The 19,853-nt window shown below is 38.4% G+C and overlaps 1 protein-coding gene across 28 annotated transcripts in view; it reads left to right on the forward strand.

Moving 5' to 3' along the window:
• Window positions 1-19,853, forward strand: part of svila (supervillin a) — a 119,154-nt gene that overhangs the window by 87,092 nt on the left and 12,209 nt on the right. For 13 of the 28 annotated variants that reach the window (XM_088642856.1, XM_088642855.1, XM_088642857.1 and 10 more), the window contains 16 exons: window positions 3,383-3,430; window positions 3,997-4,077; window positions 5,565-5,633; window positions 7,364-7,511; window positions 8,282-8,374; window positions 10,343-10,372; window positions 10,529-10,615; window positions 11,080-11,257; window positions 11,996-12,168; window positions 13,474-13,629; window positions 14,880-15,016; window positions 16,270-16,417; window positions 16,706-16,851; window positions 17,404-17,579; window positions 18,074-18,221; window positions 19,573-19,849. In XM_088642856.1, the coding sequence (XP_088498982.1) occupies window positions 3,383-3,430; window positions 3,997-4,077; window positions 5,565-5,633; window positions 7,364-7,511; window positions 8,282-8,374; window positions 10,343-10,372; window positions 10,529-10,615; window positions 11,080-11,257; window positions 11,996-12,168; window positions 13,474-13,629; window positions 14,880-15,016; window positions 16,270-16,417; window positions 16,706-16,851; window positions 17,404-17,579; window positions 18,074-18,221; window positions 19,573-19,849 (2,095 nt within the window). The remainder of the gene's footprint in view (window positions 1-3,382; window positions 3,431-3,996; window positions 4,078-5,564; window positions 5,634-7,363; window positions 7,512-8,281; window positions 8,375-10,342; window positions 10,373-10,528; window positions 10,616-11,079; window positions 11,258-11,995; window positions 12,169-13,473; window positions 13,630-14,879; window positions 15,017-16,269; window positions 16,418-16,705; window positions 16,852-17,403; window positions 17,580-18,073; window positions 18,222-19,572; window positions 19,850-19,853) is intronic. The other 15 variants (XM_088642842.1, XM_088642844.1, XM_088642864.1 and 12 more) reach the window with 6 other exon arrangements.

A 19,853-nucleotide genomic window follows, 5' to 3' on the forward strand; every position in this document is an offset into this window, starting at 1 on the left:
GTCTTTCCACAGCTGATGCTTTTTAAGGATGAAACTCCCTTGGAGAGGTTATCAAAGCAAAACTACACATCATAAAAAATGTCTTGTAGTGCTATATGTATAGTTAAAATCCTTACAACACGAAGGTAACTGGAAGGTTACTGGAATCCTACTCTGTTGGGCCCCTGAGCAAGGCCCTTCACCCCAACTGCTCCAGGGGCGCCGTGTAAATGGCAGACCCTGTGCTCTGACCCCGGGCTTCTCTCCCTGTCTGTGTGTCTCATGGAGAGCAAGTTGGGGTATGTGAAAAGACAAATTCCTAATACAAGAAATTGTATAGGGCTAATAAAGTGATCTTATCTTGTATAGAAACCTATAACCCATTGGCTGTTACCATATAATTTAAGAATGATCTTTCAGGAACCATCTACAAAGTGGATTTTAATCCAGGTTTATATTTGGGTCACGGGGCAGTCTTAACACTGTCTTTGTCTTTATGAAGTGGATTATTCTCCTAAGGAGGTTTCAATAAATGCCACTAGTGATGTTGACTATATCATGGTAACTTTCAGTAGGTTAAATGTTGTTTCAGGCGTATTCCTTTTCAACCAGATGCAAAAATGTTTCTGGGAAAACTGTTCATTTTTCATGATTTTGGAATATTATGCAACAATGCATTAATAAAAAAAAACTCTTACTATACTTTTTTTTCCCCAAAGGTTATTGTGGCTGTTTCAAGGGCATCATTAGCAGCATGCTAAGAGATCTACATTATCTACAGTGCATTGCTGCACAGATAATTCACCGTTAATATAACCTGTTCTGTGAACCACCAGTGTGTAACAGGGTTGAGAATTGTGCTATGTCACCTTTGGCCTGTCACATGGCAGTTAGTGCATTTCAAATGCAGTAGGTAATTATCCTTTTTAAGCCTTGGAGATCAGATCTTTCACTTACAGTACAGTAAGTCTGTTTTGTGGGGAAACAATTATACTTTAAAATTTCTGATGAGCACGATCCATAAGCTTTGAAGTAAGCAACGTCTAATTGTATTTCACATTTCCACAAACGTGAATGTTGCAGTTTTAGTGTTACTGGGGAAGGTTTGATTTCCACTTTCTAGAAGTCTCCCATCAATTGATTTGTTTTATGTGCTTTCTGTATTTTAAATTGTAAGCAGCTTATCTTCACTTCATCAGCTCCCTACCTCTTTCTGATCGATCTGTCTCCATTATTATTATTATTATTTTGGTGCTACTATAATTGAAGAATTTTAGAAGATTTCTTCAAAATATTTAAAATTAAATATGCTTGACAATTTAGGTTTTAATTTTCAGGGCTACCAGCTTTAAAAGCCACCAGATGTACTGTTGGTGGTTATTAAATATGATTAACTTGAGTGGAAATTTAAATGCAGTTTTTGTCTGATGGAAGCATTGTGGTTTAACAGTAGTACTGTAGGACAATTTATCTCCAAAGTGTTTTTCCTGTAAGATAATAGTGTTTAACTTTTATCTTGTGAAATGTCTGTGGCCTTTGCTTAGGAAACTCCTAATTTAGTTTATTATACAACACAAACTGGGGAAAAAGTATCCGTCCGATTGAATTAGTCTACAGCAAAATATATGAACAAGTTGAGAAATGTTCAGTGTAAAGGTAGACCTGAGCAATGCTTCGCTTTTGTTTCTGAACTGTTTTTCCATGTTCCTAGAATGCTTTCAGCTTTGTTTCATGCATCTGTCTTTTGTCTGTCTCTGTATGGTTTTATTTTAATTTCAATAAATTAAATTTCGAAACTCTGCATGGAAAGTGTAATTCTATACAGTTCCTCAGTCCTGCAAGCTATAAATGTAAAATAAGAGGACTCACTAGTGTTTTGAAAAGTACGGTACTGTGTGGCCAAAAAACTCATGGCAGTGGGTTGTGAATAACTAGGCCTGTTGATTTGTTTAGTGACCAATATCAAATTAGATATGAAGTGGTTACATCTTTTCGGTAAGTCACTTTAATTTTTAACTTAAAACTTCTAAAGTCCCTTACACTTCTTACTACACACACCCTTTAAACCCCTAGTACTTCTCTGCTTTTGGGCTACCTGTCTGGCTTCATGCCAGGAGCTTAAGCTCTGGTCATTGTGTAGTTTAAAAGGCAAAATAGTTTTCTCAAAATATTATTGAAATGTTTTTTTTTCCAATTGGTATAAATGAACTTGGTGCAATCTGATACACTACTGTAGGCACGGTCACCGTTGTGGTTGTTGTGAAATGGTTAAAAAGACCACCGTCAAATTTTTTTGGTTTTCATCGATATGTTCAGACAAACCACTCTTGCCTGAATGCAGGTGCGGTTCTCATTCATAATATGAAGCAATCAAAACATCACAAGCAACATCGGGAGGAAACGGGAATTGCTGTAATAAAATCAAATGGTTAAAACCCAGAAATGTACTGAAGGTTTTTTTTAGATCAAACAATACTGAATAGAGAACACAAAACCATCTGGTCAAACAAGACGAGTAGCTTGTCTTAATAGAATCCTTTTAGTCTCCATGCAGCTGATTCCACGAGTAAGATTAGTCCTGCCTCTGTTTAATTCTGTATGCCTGCAGAATGTTAGGTGCTCTTTTAAAGCTTATGTTGGACAGCATGGATGCACTCGGATGTTTATAGCTTTTTTCCATGCCGTATAAATGAGGCTTTCTGATCTTGTTGGGGAAAAAGTCAAATTTTTCACTACTGTTATAGGACGATTTGGTAAGTTTAATTTTAAACTTTTAAAGTTTTAAAACTTTAGCCATAGAGATACCAGTGAGTTCTTAAGACTTTTTCCTTTCTCCTATTAGAGTGGCCGTTAGACTCCAGAAAAACTAAATCCAGAAAGGGGACTTGTACTCTGCTGGTGAAATTTATCAACTAGTAAATTGAATGCTAGAATTTGGCTAGATGTTCATTGCCAGGGTCGTGATTATGATTTTGGCTCACGAAATGAGGAATTAACCTGTTTAAAGGAAATATTAAGAAATGAGGTATTTAAAGAAAAAAAATGCTGAAAACAAGAAGGTGCTCTTTGTTTACCTTTTGTTTCATCTTGTTTTAAGCCAATAAGTTTAGCCAGGTGTAGCAACTTGAAAATCCCTGTTTTGTGTTTTTCTGCAGCCTTATGGCCCAAATGTAATTTAAGTGGTCAACCACAAAACAAGCATGTCTACTTTTTTGTGTTATGCCCAAGCATTTTAGTGGGAAGATGTCTGAATGTGAGAACTCAGCCTTTGAATCGTGCATGAGGTCGCTTGTTTAAGCTCTAGCAACTGGAGACTGTAAAAAGCCGTCACTGGGCAGTGGTGATGGTTGTACCTGTCCTTAAACAACTATTTCCAATATTTTCCATTTGTTTCAACTTATAGGAGGAAGGGGTGATAATTGACGGCAGTGCTGTCACTGATCAGCTCTGGGTAAGCTTGAATATGTAATAGTAGGAGAAATGTTGTGAACTATCGATAGATTATAAGCTGTTTTGGACTTCTGTGTATTCTGTATGTGTTTCCTCTTGTATTTTTACTGTCAGTGACATGATTAGATGAAATGCCCGTTTTCCTTCAATAAGCTTTAGGTTGGTGTATCATAATGTTAAATATAATATGGTCAATGACTGCTTCTTTTTTTTTAAGCATACACATGGGAGTGCACAATAATTTCGCTGTTGCTCACTTATCGGTACACTATAAACTAAATGCATGCATTGTGTGGAGTGTGTGAGGTGTGTATTCAGTTTTGTTCATGCTACACTCCTAACTAAGTATTAAGATATCGGACTCCCTGAAAACACAAAAGGAAATGTGCATTAAAGGGAGTATTAATACGGTGATAGGCGATCAAAGACAGGAGTCTTTGATTGGAGTGTGGCGATTTGATTTTGTTCTCATGTATCCTCTCCTCTCTAACTCTTGCTTTCTCTGCTTCCGTCTGTGTGTGTCTGCGTCCGTTTTCCTTCTGGCTTCGCTTTTGCTCCTGTCTATAGGAACCTGTCTATGCTTCTACTTATTCTCCTCCTCCTATACCTACTGGCCATAAATGTCAGTATGTTGTACCTTATAACCAGGTGAGGAAAGAGCCGCATGGGCTGTCAAGTGTTCAGTCTTTGACTCGACTGCCTGTGTGCCTGCCGAGTGGCTCTGGTTAGCTCCTGACATGCCTTTCTCTGTAGTTGTGCTTCATGCAAGTTGATATCGGACTCCTCAATTAAAAACAAAAAAACTTCCACTGGGTATTTAAATGTCATAACACTGTATGCAACTCTTTTTCAAATAACACCAAATGCTAAGAGATGTTGCCTTAAATTAGATCCTTCTGTTGGTAATTTTGCATTGTTAGCTTCTTGTTGAAGTGCTAACATGAATAAAACCATAAGCTTATCAAATTTTTTTCCCTCTTAATAAATTTGTATTAGCTTTTTAGTAGATTATAGCGTTTACTAACATTTTAATATGTGGCTGATACAGCTTGTATTCTTTTGGATGGTTGTGGTGACCAATACACTGCGTTGGCATGTTGGCTCCCTTGATTTAAAATGGCCATCATCGGTTGCAGTAATGAATGTGTAAAAACCTGACAGCATTCTTAATCTGAAGCCGTTAGATAATGATTTTAATCAGAATTAGATATTAGGAATTGGAATTGATTATGCTTCTGAAATACAAATCTGGCCATGTTTTGCCCTAGCTGCCACTGAGTGACGTAAAATCAGTACTTTAGGTCTTAACTCTTGTTAAGTTGTTTTGTTTCTTTTGCTCTGCATTATCTGCAAAATCAAAATAACTGATGAAAATGGTTATTTTGATTGTATGAAGTTGCAGATAAAAGTACAGAGTATAATGTAGGAATACGAAAGCTGTATGTAAGTTCCAGTATATAGTTTTATACTGTATAATGCATAATTCCCATCAGCACTGACGTTACGGTTCTGTGCTCTTTTTTTAATTTGTATGCTCTTAGCCTTCTGAGTTGTAGAAGATGTTTTTCCACTTCCCCTCAAATAAATAGTAAGCATGTCTTTGGTCTGCTTGGTTTTTGGCCATCCAGTTTTCCAATTTTTTGTTTTTCGTTAAACCATTTAAACCTTATAGTGAAATCTTTATTATGTTTTAGTGTTTTCTGAATTGTAATTACTATTTTATTATTGCGGTGTATGGTTTTAGATAGAAATATGGAGAGAGGATTCAGAGGATTTGTATTTGTAATGAAAAATTGGGTGCAGTATTGCATTTTTTTTTTAAAAGAATGAAACGTTAGATGAAGCGTATGGAAGGCTTTGTTCTGTTTGGCTGTAGAGTGACTTCCTCTTCTGTGCCGAGGAAGTTCACACAATTCTGCAGTATGAAGTGCCGGCAGATGCTTTCGCGTCTGTGGTACAGGCTTGAGAACCACTTTAAAGAAGTGGGGCCCTTGTCATCAAGGCTTGGTGCGGCCACAGTCTGCTCCTGTGAAAGGGCCTCTGAGGGACTGCCCTGACCTCTGCCTGCTCCCTTCCCTCACTGCTTTTCTCTCTGCTCTCTCTCTCTCCTTCCTCTTGGTTGTTTTTCCTTGAAGGTCAGTCCTCCCAGCGTTAGGGAGTCAAGCCCCCTGCAGGCGGATGAGCGTCACCCATGGCGATGGAAGGTGAAACGCACAGGCCTCACAGCATCCCCTTTGATTGTGATGGATTAACAGCACCTAACCCTCTTAGTTACAGAGCACGCCCCTGAAGGAGGAACACCTACTGTGTGTGTGTGTGGCATTTTTACAAAGCAAAAAAGTCCTGAAAGTATAACACTTGTTACATTTGTGTATTTTTTTTGATTGTTTTTTTTAGTGAAACCTTAAATAGCTTTATATTTCTGTGCATGTCGTGGTGTTTGACTTTAATCTTGAAGCCTTCTTTACAGTACAGTCTGCAGTACCTATCAGCTGTTGGGGCTTCTGTTTTTGCATTTGTCAGGAGCAGTACACCGTGCAGAATGTGGAAAATACATTATGTACAGTCCTCTAGGATAAATAGTTTACCGTGAAGGAGTGTGGAAATAACTTGTTTAATGAGCTTGAACCATGCAGACATTGGAGTATACGTCAACTCTGAGTGTATTGAGAATTAAATTATGTAAACTTGTCTGAGCATAAGTGTTATGTGGCTGTCCAACATCATTTTTACAATACCTTCTACTTTGTTTTCTGTATTGTCAGAAATGTTTTTCGTTCACCTCAGAACATTTTAGTAGCATGTAGAACTTGCAGTGGGGAGATGCTCTGATTTTTTTTTCCCTATAGTTAAATCTTTGGGTTCAAGCTAAATCTAATGCTGGTGAAATGGACATGGTGGTAGATCAAAGAAAGGAGGATTTGAAAAGCTCTTTTGGGGTGCTGTAGAAGAATTGAAATGAGATTAGTTTGAGCCCTTTATTATGCAGCTTTGTGTCCTTCAAGGCTTCCATGAGTCCTGTTGGCATTTCCCGTCTTCGCCTCACTTGTTCATGTAGTAACTGAGTAAATTTGTTTTGCCAATTCAAATCGTGTCAAAAATGAAAAGTAAGAATACCAAGAAAAACAAAACCATAATGCAGGCACATGTTGGAAGTATAATTCCTCTACGGAGCAAAATAAGAACAGTGTCCACTGAAGGAAAAATGTACTGTAGATAGAAATAATTGGTTACAGTGAAAATGAAAGGCCTTTGATCCGAATGCAGTATCGGATGATAACATGAAGTTAATGCAAATGAAAGATACAGTACTGTTTAAACAGAATACACTTACGGTAGATTTTAAATTCATTCCCAACTGAGAATTGTTCATTACCAAAACCCCACATAATGATTCCTTCCCCTCAGGTCCTACGACTCTGTAACTGTGTGGTGTGCAGTACTGATGTGTTTTTACAAAATAACCTCAATCTGCGCAGAAAATAGTCCAGAGAAGGCAGTTACTAGTGAAACGAGAGAAACTTGTGCTTTTTTCTTTTTCCTTATTATTCTAATTAACATGAATCATATTTTTGGATTAGTAGATATCTTCCAAATGTTTATGAAAGTCAACATCAAATAAAAGAGCAATTATTCTATCTGGTTCTTTTTCGGTAAGAGGGATAAAATCAATTTTTATGCATTATTTAGCTTGTATACTGTAACCGTTTAAGCCTAAATCTAACAGCGGTGATGGATGTAATTTTTTGGTGGAAATTTAAAAAGGCAATAGCTGTGCATGTGTGTATACATTTCTTGTGTTGTGTTCAGGTATATTTACCAGAGTCCGTTGCTTGTAAATTTGTCATTCTGCATCTCTTCTGCATCAAGGTCAGGTGGCTTGCCTGATGGTCTTTAAGCAAGTGGTTTTAATTACTCTGTCATTTTTAATCAGAGAATGGGAGAGGAGATTGAAGCCCAAATGACAATTGAAGAGAGGAAGCAGCTAATTTCTGCCCGGGAGGAGGCCTGGAAAACAAAGGGCAAGGGGGCAGCTAATGACTCCACCCAGTTCACTGTTGCAGCGCGGATGGTCAAGAAAGGTCAGAGGACACTGTTTTTCTTTAAACGTCCCCTACCCAAGAGCATTCCTGCTGCCCTGTTGTACAAGTTTAACATTGATGAGAGGTCCCCTGCTATGATCCTCAAGAACTTCAGTCTTTTTTTTTCCCTGAGCTTGGCAAAATGGATAATGTGATAAAACTGGATTATACTGCATGTCTGTTTTTTTACCCGTCTGAAGGATGTTGGATCATTTAACCGCTAGCAAGTCTTGATTTGAGTACACAGTGGTGTGGCAACCCTTTGTTTCTTGTTTGGTAAATGTGTTTGAGTCTACAGATTGTGTATTTCATACTCGAATGGAATTAGTGTCTTGTACATATACTGTACAGTCATGTTGTGGCTATCATTTTTGTGCCGTTTTCCTTTTTGAGAATAGGAAACTAAACAGAATCCTTAAGATCTTTGTTTTTCTGACTTAAATGATAAAGTAGTTTAATGATGAAATACATGTAGGATGTCTGTTGTTCCATGTGCTCAGTTATATTTTCAGATCGCATGATGGAACCGACAGCTCTTTCTCAAAGTTTGGGGAAAAATGGATGTGGATGTATACGAGTACACTTTTCAAGTGCATCTCATAAATAAGGCATTTTTTCAAGCTTTTTGTTCACTGAAGGAATCCAAAAATGATATTTTTAGAATTTTGTTTACATACAGTATAGGGTGCGCAACATTAGGTTGTCGGGTAGTGTGTTTTTGCAATTACGCCCCCGATGATATTCAATTCTGAATTTTATTTCTGCTGCAGGCTTGGCGTCCCCTTCTGCAATAAGTCCAGTGGTGTCACCTGTCTCAACCAGAGTGAAGAGCAATGCAGCTGCTATGTTGAAACCTCAGGAGGGTAAGCAGTCGGAAGATACCCAATTTTCGTTTCCATATAAAGCCATTGACTTACTTTAATTAAAGGAAATGAAGCATCCAAAGAAACCACTTACAACTACAAGAACTTCACAGAGTTATCATAAAAAAATCTTCTGTGCACTCGTAGTTTGTTAGCCTTGATGTACTGTAGATGAATGAATTATGATTAACGTTCGGCATTAACCAGATTAATCAACAGGTGGTGTACTATGCAAGTCGCAAGCTGGTCGTGCCTGTGCCCACCACTGGAAGCAATGCAGGCTGTATATCTGCTACACGTGCTTTGAATCAAGTTGCAATTGCTGTCTTGTAGGAATCTGTTCCATTCCTCTTGTAGAATCTGGACAAGCTTGTGCCTGTTCACTGGTTTCCAAGCCCTGGATGGGGCTCAAGTCTAGGAATAGGGCATGCATAGATCATTTGTTATTCCATGAGCTGCATGAGGACGTGCGTTGTGTCCTGCTGGAATACATACATCAGGATGAGACCATGTGAAGAGCAGCAAATGAGTTTTCAGGACTTGGCCAATGAGACTGTATTAAGGCATTGATCGCTAGAAGGTACCATTCTATAACGTCTAAATCAGTGGTTCCCAACCTTGGTCCTGAACACAATCTCTGCTGCTTTTCATTACAGCTGAGCTCACAATCTCCAATGGTAATTGAGGTCTTAGTTAATCTGCTTCCTTGTTTAGGCTTGCGTATACTGTAACTTGTTTTGTTGTTTTTGAGCATTAAATGTTCCCTATTTCAACAGTGCTGTTTCTCATAGCTTAACACAGCCTGCATTCTATTTGCTTGCTTTTATTTCTGGTTAAAGAGTTATTAATATTTGATCAATTTATGATGAACAGACAAGTGGGGATGACACTGTAGCGGATGCTCTCCCAACGGTCTTATTCTTTCTGCTGAGGTCCAGTTGGTTATATTTCAGGCAAAACGCATGAATGAGGGCAATTCTGAAACTCAGAATTTGGTACAGAGATGATACCAATTACACCTCCCTTTTTGCCTTTTGTAAGAGCTGATGATAAAATTCCAAATGCAGCCCAAATAGAAATTAGCCTTACAACTTGTTTTAGTTCCAGCCAAGCTCTCGGTTACATACTGTAATTGAACCCTTTATTGAGTTAATAGGGTTAATTTAGAAGTAGCCCATCTCTGCCTGGGGAAAAAAGCCTGGAACACCAAGGGAAATGAGGCAGTTAATCTTAAACATGTTGGAGGTTGCCTTTCAACTATTGTATTCAATAAATCACAAACTTATACTCAAAATGAGCAGAAACAAAACTGCAAATATTCCAACCGAGCCACTTGTTAGTAGAATTAAGGCTTCAGTTAGGCAATTAAGCTCAGCTGGAATGAATTCCAGCTGGTGTGTGGTTCTGGTCCTGACCAGGACTGGGGTTCCCTGGTCCACAGTCTTAATTCATCATTGAAAAGATCTTGGCTCAATTTTTGGCCATTGTACCTTTTAGGTGTTATTCCAAAATACCAATGGCACAAAGGTGGTTTTCTTGATAAGTGGGTCATGTTGGATCCTTGGAGTATTTTTTCATTGATTTTATTTTTCACCAGGCTTGGCCTTCAGTAGCTTAAATAACCTCATAGCCTTTGAACCATCAACTGTTCTGGTGATTTAGCATTTATGCACAAAGTCACTCAAGTGTATCTCGGTGAGTCATTAAATCAATCAAAAAGACACCAAGAATATTTGATCAATGTCCAAAATCCGTATACTTTATTTTTTAAATGCAGATATGTAGTTGGATGTTCCTTTTGATGCTATAGTTGAAGCATAAGAGTTTTGGATTTAGTTTGATTTCTGGTTATTTTCTCGTTAATCTACTATAGAGTATGTAATAAGATGCTGGAAATAACTGCATTTCAATTTGGTTTATTTTCACACTGAATTAACTTTACTTTTTCCTTTTTTTCTATTTTATAAGAAATGGAGGAAACACCCGAAACAACAGCAAGTGTGTTTCTATCTTTCTCTTGATATTGTATGATTTGTTTTAGGTGTCTTTGGTGTGTTGTCTGTAACTTGGTATTGTACATTTAGTGCATATATAATTTGTATAGTTTTATGAACTAATGTAGAGGTATAAAGATTTTTTGGTCTTCTCTTAAAGATATTGAAGCCAGACCAGATATCCACTTGGAATCAGACAGAAAGCTTGATAAACTGGAGTCTTTCTTGGGGCGACTCAACAACAAAGGTAAGTGTTGTATTTAAGGTTAAGGAAAAAGAGTGTGTGTATACACGTGTATACAGTACACTATATAGCTTGCTTAAAAACAGCTTAAAACGAATAAGCATTTTAGATTTCATAAACTATTCTAAAGGCATTCATTTACAACCTTTTCTAGTCTTTGATAGTTTACTTTGCTAGATTAGAGAAACCAACACAACTTTGAACCACAATGTAAAAACAATTTAATTTGTTATCCCATGTGCCTGGCTGGAGTTTTTCTGCCTAGTCTTAACTCCAAGGGATATTTTACTTCAGATTTAGCCTCTGGTAAACATTTTATATGGTGGTATCAGCAACTCTATGCTTTATTTTCCATAGCATTGCAGATAACTTTTTAAGACCACTTTAATTACTTTTTGCCTTCAGATTGTAATTTTGGATATTGATGGATTGCTTATCCTGGTTTTCCTTTTCCTATCCTGGATCAGTGGCTAGCTCACAGGAGGCAACACTCTCGGTGACTGAGAAGACAGTGAAGGAAGTGATGACATTAGACGACGAAGTATTCTCCAAATTCTACCGTCATCTATCCGATTTCCCCCATATGTCCAGCAGGATTGAGATTGATGATGATTTTGATGACATCTTTGGTACTCAAGCGCCAAAGTAAGCAAAACCTTTAATATATTTTTTTCAACAATGTACAGTGTATGTATAATGCTTAATTCTTGTAATAAGAGCTGTATAGCAAAAGTAATGCTGGGAATTCGAGAACCATTTGTAAGCTTTGAATCATACTGTATGCAACTTTTGGGGGAAAAAATATCATAAACTTTGCACATTTTAATGATCCTAAATTGATTTTTTTTTAATCCTCTGTCATCCGAGAAGCAGAATTGATCCATTTTTTTTCTTAAACTGCTTTTCTTCATTTTGCACTCTCCAAGGTGATTGAGATCCAAATGAGAACTGTCAGCACGCTTGAGATTGATTATTCTGAGGGAACAGTTTTTAGCATCGCTGTTAAAAATGGGCATTGAGCTAATAGCTCAACCTCCAGAAACTAATCCAACAGAAAATTCAGTGGGAAAATAATCGTCAAATCCATTTGTAGCTGAATGAATGTGCTTCCAACCATAACAAACTTCAGGATTACATTTGACTAAGCTATGGGAACAAGCGCTGTAAGAATATTAACCCTTTAGGGAGCTACCTAGTTTCATCATTCAGTTCTGCCTTTTCATTCAGTTTCATTCTTAGTTCTTTCATTTTTGTTTTACCTTTTCCCATCTTCCTCCCATGATGTAAAATGCTTCAGTACAAATTCTGTGCATTATGGTAGCTCCAGGAATTAGGAGATCCAGGTTTCTGCCTCCTGCTGTTAATGCCGTCTCTACCTCACAGGCTAACCTCCGCCATGGTGGAACATAAGCGTGCAGTGAGGCCCATGCGCAACGTCCAGTCCTCCAAAAACCCCCTGAAGCTGCTGGCTGCCCGGGATGACATCCGCCATGAGTACACCGAGCAGCGGCTCAACGTTGCCTTCTTGGAATCCAAGAGGATGAAAGCGGAAAAAAGTAAGATCGGTGCTCTCGGGACTTTTGTGATAAACCAAGTGGTGGATTTGTTAGGACACCGAAAACTGGGGAGGAGGCACTTGCTCGAATGTTTGGCGATATGTGGCTGCCTAATGTTAGAAATGAAGGCATTGTGCTCCAGGGAGTGGAGTGCCATGAGTGCTTGGCCATTTAAGGTCCCCTGGCAGTATTAGAAAGCTTAGGGATTATAAATTTGCTGTTCTGGCTATATTTTTCTTTGGGCTTACACTTCAGCCTCCATTAGGCTCTAAAGAGATCTTCCTAAAGCTTTTGGTGAAACAGTTTCTCATCTCTTCACCTGATATGGTGTGCAGTGGCTACCATGTGTCCCCCAAGTGGGTTCTTTGAATGGTTTCCCTTCCCATGTTAAGTCTCCTGGTGGATTGCAAAGAGCTACAGTACATGAATGCATGGCTTGTGTGCCTTTGAGTGAGCCACTATATACTGTAGTCCTTTTTATGGGTTTTGTTTTTGTTTGCATTTTCCAACTTGCATTTTATGACTATAAATAACATTGTTGGATAGCACTGGTATACAGTATGTTTGCTAACTTGTTATGGGTGTCCTTTAAGCAAGTTAGAATAGAAATCTTTTGTGCAACGTGGACTTTTTCACTTTCTTGCGTGGTTCTTACCTTTTGCAGCCAGAATAAAATGTACAGTACAGGTATGAGAGCCCACAAAGCCAAAATCTGTCACATCTTTCCTTATAGAATAAGTCAGTTGATGAGACAATTTTAAGTATCTATAGATAATAGAGTAATCAGACATTTTTAGAATATTATGTTATATTATATTAACATATATTAATATAATCTGTTAGAGTTAGACTTTCTCCATGTACTCAAGGCTAATGTTTGTTGGAGGAAGCAGCCTGTAAGAGAGGTGAAGTGTTCATGACACTGTTATCTAATCCTTTTAGCTTACTACCTTTAACCAGGAAAATGTTCATTGCGAGAGGCCCTCATTATCAAGAATGGCTTGGCTAGCGAGGAGAAACTCAATGTGAAGTGAAATCTTCAAAGAAAAAAAAGTCTGTGTGCTAAACTATGTTGAAAACTTCTACTCTGCAGTCCAAAAGAGGCTGAAATCAATGAAAATCATTTGATTAAAGAACCCGCTATTTAATCATTTATTTATCAGCTATTTTTCTATTTGATTACATAGCTTCAATCTCTGTCCATTGCAAACTCGTCCATTTTACAGTCAGGTCAACATTAAGTGTTCTATAAAAAATCTGAAACTTCCAGAAGTTTTTAAAAATGTTTCTTACTGTATTTTTTAGTGAACAAGAATTCAGGATACTCTGAGGTGGCATTAGCTGGCCTGGCAAGTAAAGAGAATTTCAGCAGTGTCAGCCTTCGGAGTGTTAACATCACCGAGCAGATGTCCAACAACAGCGCTGTGCCATACAAGAAACTCATGCTGATGCAGGTCAAAGGTAGTTGTTACACAATGTAATCTTGTGTTAAGTGTGTTTTAAGCCTGAATGTCCCAACACTCTGTTGCAAACTGCTTCAGATAATACTGAAAAGGCATTAATGTGTGTTTAAGATGTACATTGTAGAGAGGGGCAGGTTTGCTGGTTTGTTCTCTAATGATTTGGAGATGAATAACATCTTAAAGATCACGATCCAAGCCGTGCAGAATACATCTCCTTGTCATCTCCACCAGTGTCTGTCAACTGGTGTCACCAGTGTCAGTCAACTTGAAGTGAAATGTAGTTTTAAAGCCCAGGCTTGTTCTACCACAAGATATCTGCCCCCATATTGCACAAACTGTTGGACAGTATTTTCAGTAGCAACATGTTCCATCCACTTCTTCCAGAGCCAGCTGGTGGTGCAGATTTATCTCCGATCCAATGCACTAGGCACAAAATGGAGCACCGTTTTCACCGCCTAGTGAGCCTGCTGATGATTCCAGAGCTGTTTGTCAACATATGGAATAACAGTTTGCACTAAAAAGAGGCTCATGTTTCCCACTCATCAATGTTTTTGGTGGCGATTCCAGATTAACTTTGTGCCTGGCATTAACACCCCCCTGTGTAATGTTATGGGGACCAAGATGCAGAACCTACAGTAAACTCTTGAATGGTTGAGGCATGTACACTGTTTGAATAATTCTTCATCTTTTTGTCAATTTATTAAGTGGGATGTCCTATTCCTAGTCCCATGTCCGATTATAATCCTTCTATGCAATGCCATGCGTTTTTGGAGGCAGTACAGTATATTAAGGAACTTATTGGCCCTGCCAATAGTTTAGTTTTGCAGGGGAATTTCTTAGGAAATCCTGCTCAGCAGGCTGCTACCACTGTGACTAAAGCAGACTTGTTTATATTGGTTTTCATCCATATGGAGTTATGGAATCTATTTTTATCCAACATCCACTTTTTCCAACTTCTGTGTATTAAACTTTTTTTTTTGATACCCAGCTCTGTACAGGAACCACACCTTTCAATTTGATTTTATTTTTGTCCAGATTGATTCATTCTGGCTTAATACTCAAACTCCAGTAAGGCATAGTGGCTTAGAAGCAACATGTCACTCATATCAGTTTATTTACAATGTTTTAATGCAATTCATGTGAGAAGAATCCTAGTGCTTAGATTCCAAATTGCTTTAGGTATGGTGACTGAGCTCTGTGAAGAATAGTACCAGTGGAAGTGTATCATTCTTTTCTGTTTGGAAATAGGTAGGCGGCATGTGCAGACAAGACTGGTTGAGCCACGAGCATCATCGCTGAACAGTGGAGATTGTTTCCTGCTGGTGACACCTCATCACTGCTTCATTTGGATAGGAGAGTTTGCCAACGTCATTGAAAAAGCTAAAGTAAGTTATTTTCTTCACTCTTGTTCTTTGACGTGTGGCTAGAATAATTACTTTTTAAAGTAAAATGTGCTTACGGGTACACGGGAAATTCTTAATTTTAACTCGGTATGTACAGTACAGCAAGCTTCAGTCTGTAATCTGCTTTTGGTCCGAATTGAAAGCGGAGGAACGCAGGTTTCAGGGACTCACTGTTTGAGGAAAGATGGGACATTGGGCTTCTCTAGCTGCAGCTCATCCCCATGGCTTTGTCAGTCGTGCTCAATGGCAAAGCAGAAGATAGCTGTATAATTCACCACAGTGCTGGTTAAAAAATGGAAAGTGTGCAAATTCTCTTGGAGAGCAGGTGTTCAGAACTGAGATGCTCTGGTTGAACAATTGTGAGCAACAGCAGTTGTTGCATCCTTTTTTTCAGTAGTTCTGTTCCGAATTCCTCTATGAAACATTCTTCAAGAATAGTATGGCTTACATTTACAGGAGATTTGAGTTATACCAGTTAAAGGGTTTCAGACCCCATGATATACAGAATAAGGGTTTTTGCAATCTGTTGGGGAATTTCTTAGGAAATCCTGATCAGCAGGATACTACTGTGACTAAAGCAGACTTGTTTATATTGGAGCGATTCATAAGCTGTTCACTTTATTCAGTTAAGGTTTGCAAACATGTGGAATAGCAACATGTTTGCAAGGCACAATATGCTATTTTTATGTGGAAAGGCACATTGGATATTTAAAATCAGGGAAAGTATTTGCATATATGCAAATAGTTTATTTGCTGAATGTTCAGTGCTGGACTATTTTACAATGTTTCAGTTGTGAGTAGTGAGTGCTGAACATTTGTTCAAGAAGGAAGTGTTAAGTTTTCTATTTGAAGTGCAGGAGTTAATTCTGAGGCAGGAATAATGCTATTACAATGAAGGAAATGGCCTGCTTGGATACAGCGGCAGGAAGCTGCTACTGATCCACATGATATCCTTTTGTTCAAAACAGGCTCTGGCTTGGCACACTTGGTATTTGTGAGGACCGAGAATATCATTAGTATCGGGCCTGTTGTCAGTATTTTTTCATTATGTTTAAGTGGTTGGTGGTGATGTTCGTGGAAGAACGTATGCAGATGTGAATAATTTAGTAACAAAAGGTGCAGGAAGCAATTAATGAACATGTTGAAAGTTTCTCCAGTTTGTCTGTTCAAGTTAATGAGGATCTTGGGTAATAAAATGGTTGAATCACTTTTCCCCATCTCCATTTCCGCCTTAGGCTTCAGAGCTTGCTACATTCATCCAGACTAAACGGGACCTGGGTTGTAGAGCAAACTATGTCCAAATCATCGAGGAGGGAATTAATACTCACAGTCATGCAGCAAGGGAGTTTTGGAATCTTTTAGGAGGGCAGACCAATTACCAGTGTAAGTGGTGTTTTGATTTGTTTATTGGATGTCATTTATATATATACACAGACACAAAGCCTTCTAAACAAAATGTTATTGCAGCTCGGCAGTGACCTAAAATATTGCTGTCCCTTTCGAGTTCCAGATCTATGCCACCTTCTCCCACAACAAAGTCCTGAATAATTAATTAAGTCTGTGAAATCACTTTTTGTTCTACTGTGGTCCAAGAATGTGTGAAATGCATTAACTTTCAGCTCTCGTAAGAGTTCCAAAAGCCTCCATCCTTTCTTCGCTTGTGTCCCGTAGCGGCTGGAAGTCCAGAGGAGGATGAGCTGTATGAAAGTGCAATAGTTGAGACCAACTGTATTTATCGCCTTGTGGATGACAAGCTGGTCCCCGACGATGATTACTGGGGGAAGGTGCCCCGTTGCACTCTGCTGGACTCCAAAGAGGTCTGTAGTTGACTTTCACATGTCTACCCAGAGTTGACCACTCTTAAAAAAAAAAAAAAAAAAGAAGAAAGGTTTGAAAAATAAAGCCTAGTCAAATTTTTCACCAAAAAAAATGAAGTGAGCATCTGTTTAATAGACTTGAAGAAGAGGAAAAAATTACAACCACTTTTTATGAAAGCAGGCATTGATAGCCCTGGTATGATTAAGTATGATTGTGAATTTTTATACAGGACTTGGTCAGTGTCCCCCCCCCCAGCTTAAGTGCTGATTTAATAGCCTTAAAGAACTGAGTGGTGGATTGAGATCCTGATATTCTTTTTGGAAATACTGTATGTGCCCTATGCCACCTCAGTGGCTCTTTGTTTTGTGAAGACAATAGCAGATGGCAGGATTAGCACCCCTTCATTACTGTAGGATATGGTAGGAGCTTGTGCTTATGTGCGTTGGAAATACTGCAATATGTAAACGAGAGAAAAATGTTTCTTCTCGTTTTGAACCTCCAAGTACAAAAAACACAAGCCTTCAAGTAGGCACATTGATTTGTTTCCACAGGTGCTGGTTTTCGACTTTGGCAGTGAGGTGTACGTGTGGCATGGGAAGGAGGTCACACTGGCTCAGAGGAAGGTGGCGTTCCAGCTGGCAAAGTACCTCTGGAACGGCACCTTTGACTACACCAACTGCGACATCAATCCTCTGGACCCTGGAGAATGCAACTCTCTCATACCAAGGTTGGGAATATCCTTTCTTCTTTTCTGGACAGTGTACATCAGGAAGACTGTTGGGGCCTTTCACACACACACACTGTATACAGTGGAGAGGGCCTCTTGCCCTGTCCTTCAATAGAATGTTTTTATGAAAATCTGTAGGTTTGATAACAATGGACTCCCCACCACATTAGATGGCTCATATTCCCATTGTGTTCTCCTTATGGATGAGTAACCTCAATAAAACAGTTCTGATTTACTAGGTAAAGTAGCTCATTGAACTTGTGAAGTGTTATGTTTCAGAGGTGGATTCGTCTGATAATTAAGATTAAAATAACATGGCTCGTAGTTTTTGCTTGCTGAAATTTATTTTTAAGGGTTAAATGTCTGTATGTATGAACGATATAATTACCAACTACCCTTTTATCATACTTATTGATAATTTAAAATGGTGTTAAAAAGCATACTTTAAATGTTGAGTCTGTTATTTTCCAAATATTGTAATTGCTTTTTTTCAGGAAAGGGCAGGGGCGTCCTGACTGGGCCATCTTTGGCAGACTTACAGAGCACAATGAAACCACTTTATTTAAGGAAAAGTTTTTGGACTGGACTGATTCAAAAAAATCACCACCAAAGAATGGAAGTGAGCAAGTCAGTGAACAGAAGGTAATTCTGAAAAATGATCTCTTAATACTGCAAAGCACTAGAATACATTTTCGAGTTTAAGATTTGATTAAATTTAAGGTTTGTAAGAAATATGAAAATGTAACATGGTTAATGGTCATTTTAGTGTCCATCCATCAAAAGGGCAACAGAACTGTATCATGTAATTAGAGACCAATAAGTCTCTTGATAATTCTGTCAGAGAACCTTTAGTATGGATTAGAAATATGCCTTTCTTAACATGTTAGAGTTCTTTGAACAACTGCAGTAATGTGAACAAACAGAGCATATGACATGGTTTATTAAGATTTTTAGGAAGCTATTGATAAGGTTAATCATTATTCATCTTCTATCAAATTTCTTAGAAATACATTTGCATTAAGAACTGGTTAATGTGTAGAAAAGGGGGGAATGTGTAATGTTTTAAGTACTGCACGAATGTATATTTGGAACAGTGCCTTTCATCCTTTACCATGTAAAAACTAGGTCATTAATATAAGTTAGTCAAGTATTTAGATGATGCCCAAATAAGAGGATTAGCAAACATGTTGAAGCTGCAAAGTAGACAACCGGTAGATTACATTTAATTATAGACGAGTACAAAGTGTCGCATGCAGGTATTAAAAACATAGAAAATGTAAATAGTCTATATAGTCAAAATCATAGAATTTAATTAAGGGGACATTATTTAAAAACAAACTGATGTTCTGGAGTCAGTCAAAATATTTTCTCGGGCTCCAAGGAATGTCATGCAGTATATTGACGATAAAATTACATCCTTTTAGTCATGAAATAAGTTCCCTTGTCATCCATTATTATCTGCGCCTTTTAAATCTTTATAATTAAGTGAAGCGCAAATAGAGAACACATGGAAACTACATGGAAGTAGTTTTTCCTGGGATTCAAGAAACGATAGGACTAAGATCTAATTCTCAGCAATTATATAGGCTTTGTGGGCCAAATGTCAGCCTCTCAAAAGAAAGATTGCTATCTTTATTGGATTCTTATGTTTTAACAGGCATTATGTAGATGGTCATGACTTTAGTTTGGCCATACATCTCCGTATTATAAGGCATGGATTCTCGATCAGTCCAAAAGGACCCTTGAGAGCAAGGTGTCGGCTTTTGGCATCTGACATTCCTTACATTATCACTGGGGCACTTTGTTTGTATGTACAATCTGTTACAGTGCAGTGTATGGGCTAAGGTCCCTATGCATGATCAAATGAAGTTCTTACTTTCCAAATTGCAATGGCCCCCTTGTAAGAGGCAGACGTCTAGTGACTGTTCTTTTTCAGAAAATCTCCAGGCCAAAAATTAAATCTGTTTTCTGTGTTGTTTTTTCATCATGACAGGAGCAACAAGGGCATGAGTGCAAACCCTATGATGCACTGCTCATGCTACCGGTGCTGCAAACCCCAGTCAGCACGGTGCTGGATGGCTTGAACTTAGGGCGAGGGTACGGGCTTATGGAAGGAGAGGACAGGAGGCACTTTGAGATCAGCACGCAGTCGGTGGACGTGTGGCATATCCTGGAGTTTGATTACAGCCGACTGCCAAAGCAGAGCATCGGACAGTTCCATGAAGGAGACACGTATGTGGTGAAGTGGAAGTACATGGTGAGCACAGCAGGTTA

This window comes from Lepisosteus platostomus, chromosome 8 (genome assembly GCF_059453375.1).
Source record: "Lepisosteus platostomus isolate fLepPlt1 chromosome 8, fLepPlt1.hap1, whole genome shotgun sequence".
Taxonomy (NCBI): Eukaryota; Metazoa; Chordata; class Actinopteri; order Semionotiformes; family Lepisosteidae; genus Lepisosteus; species Lepisosteus platostomus.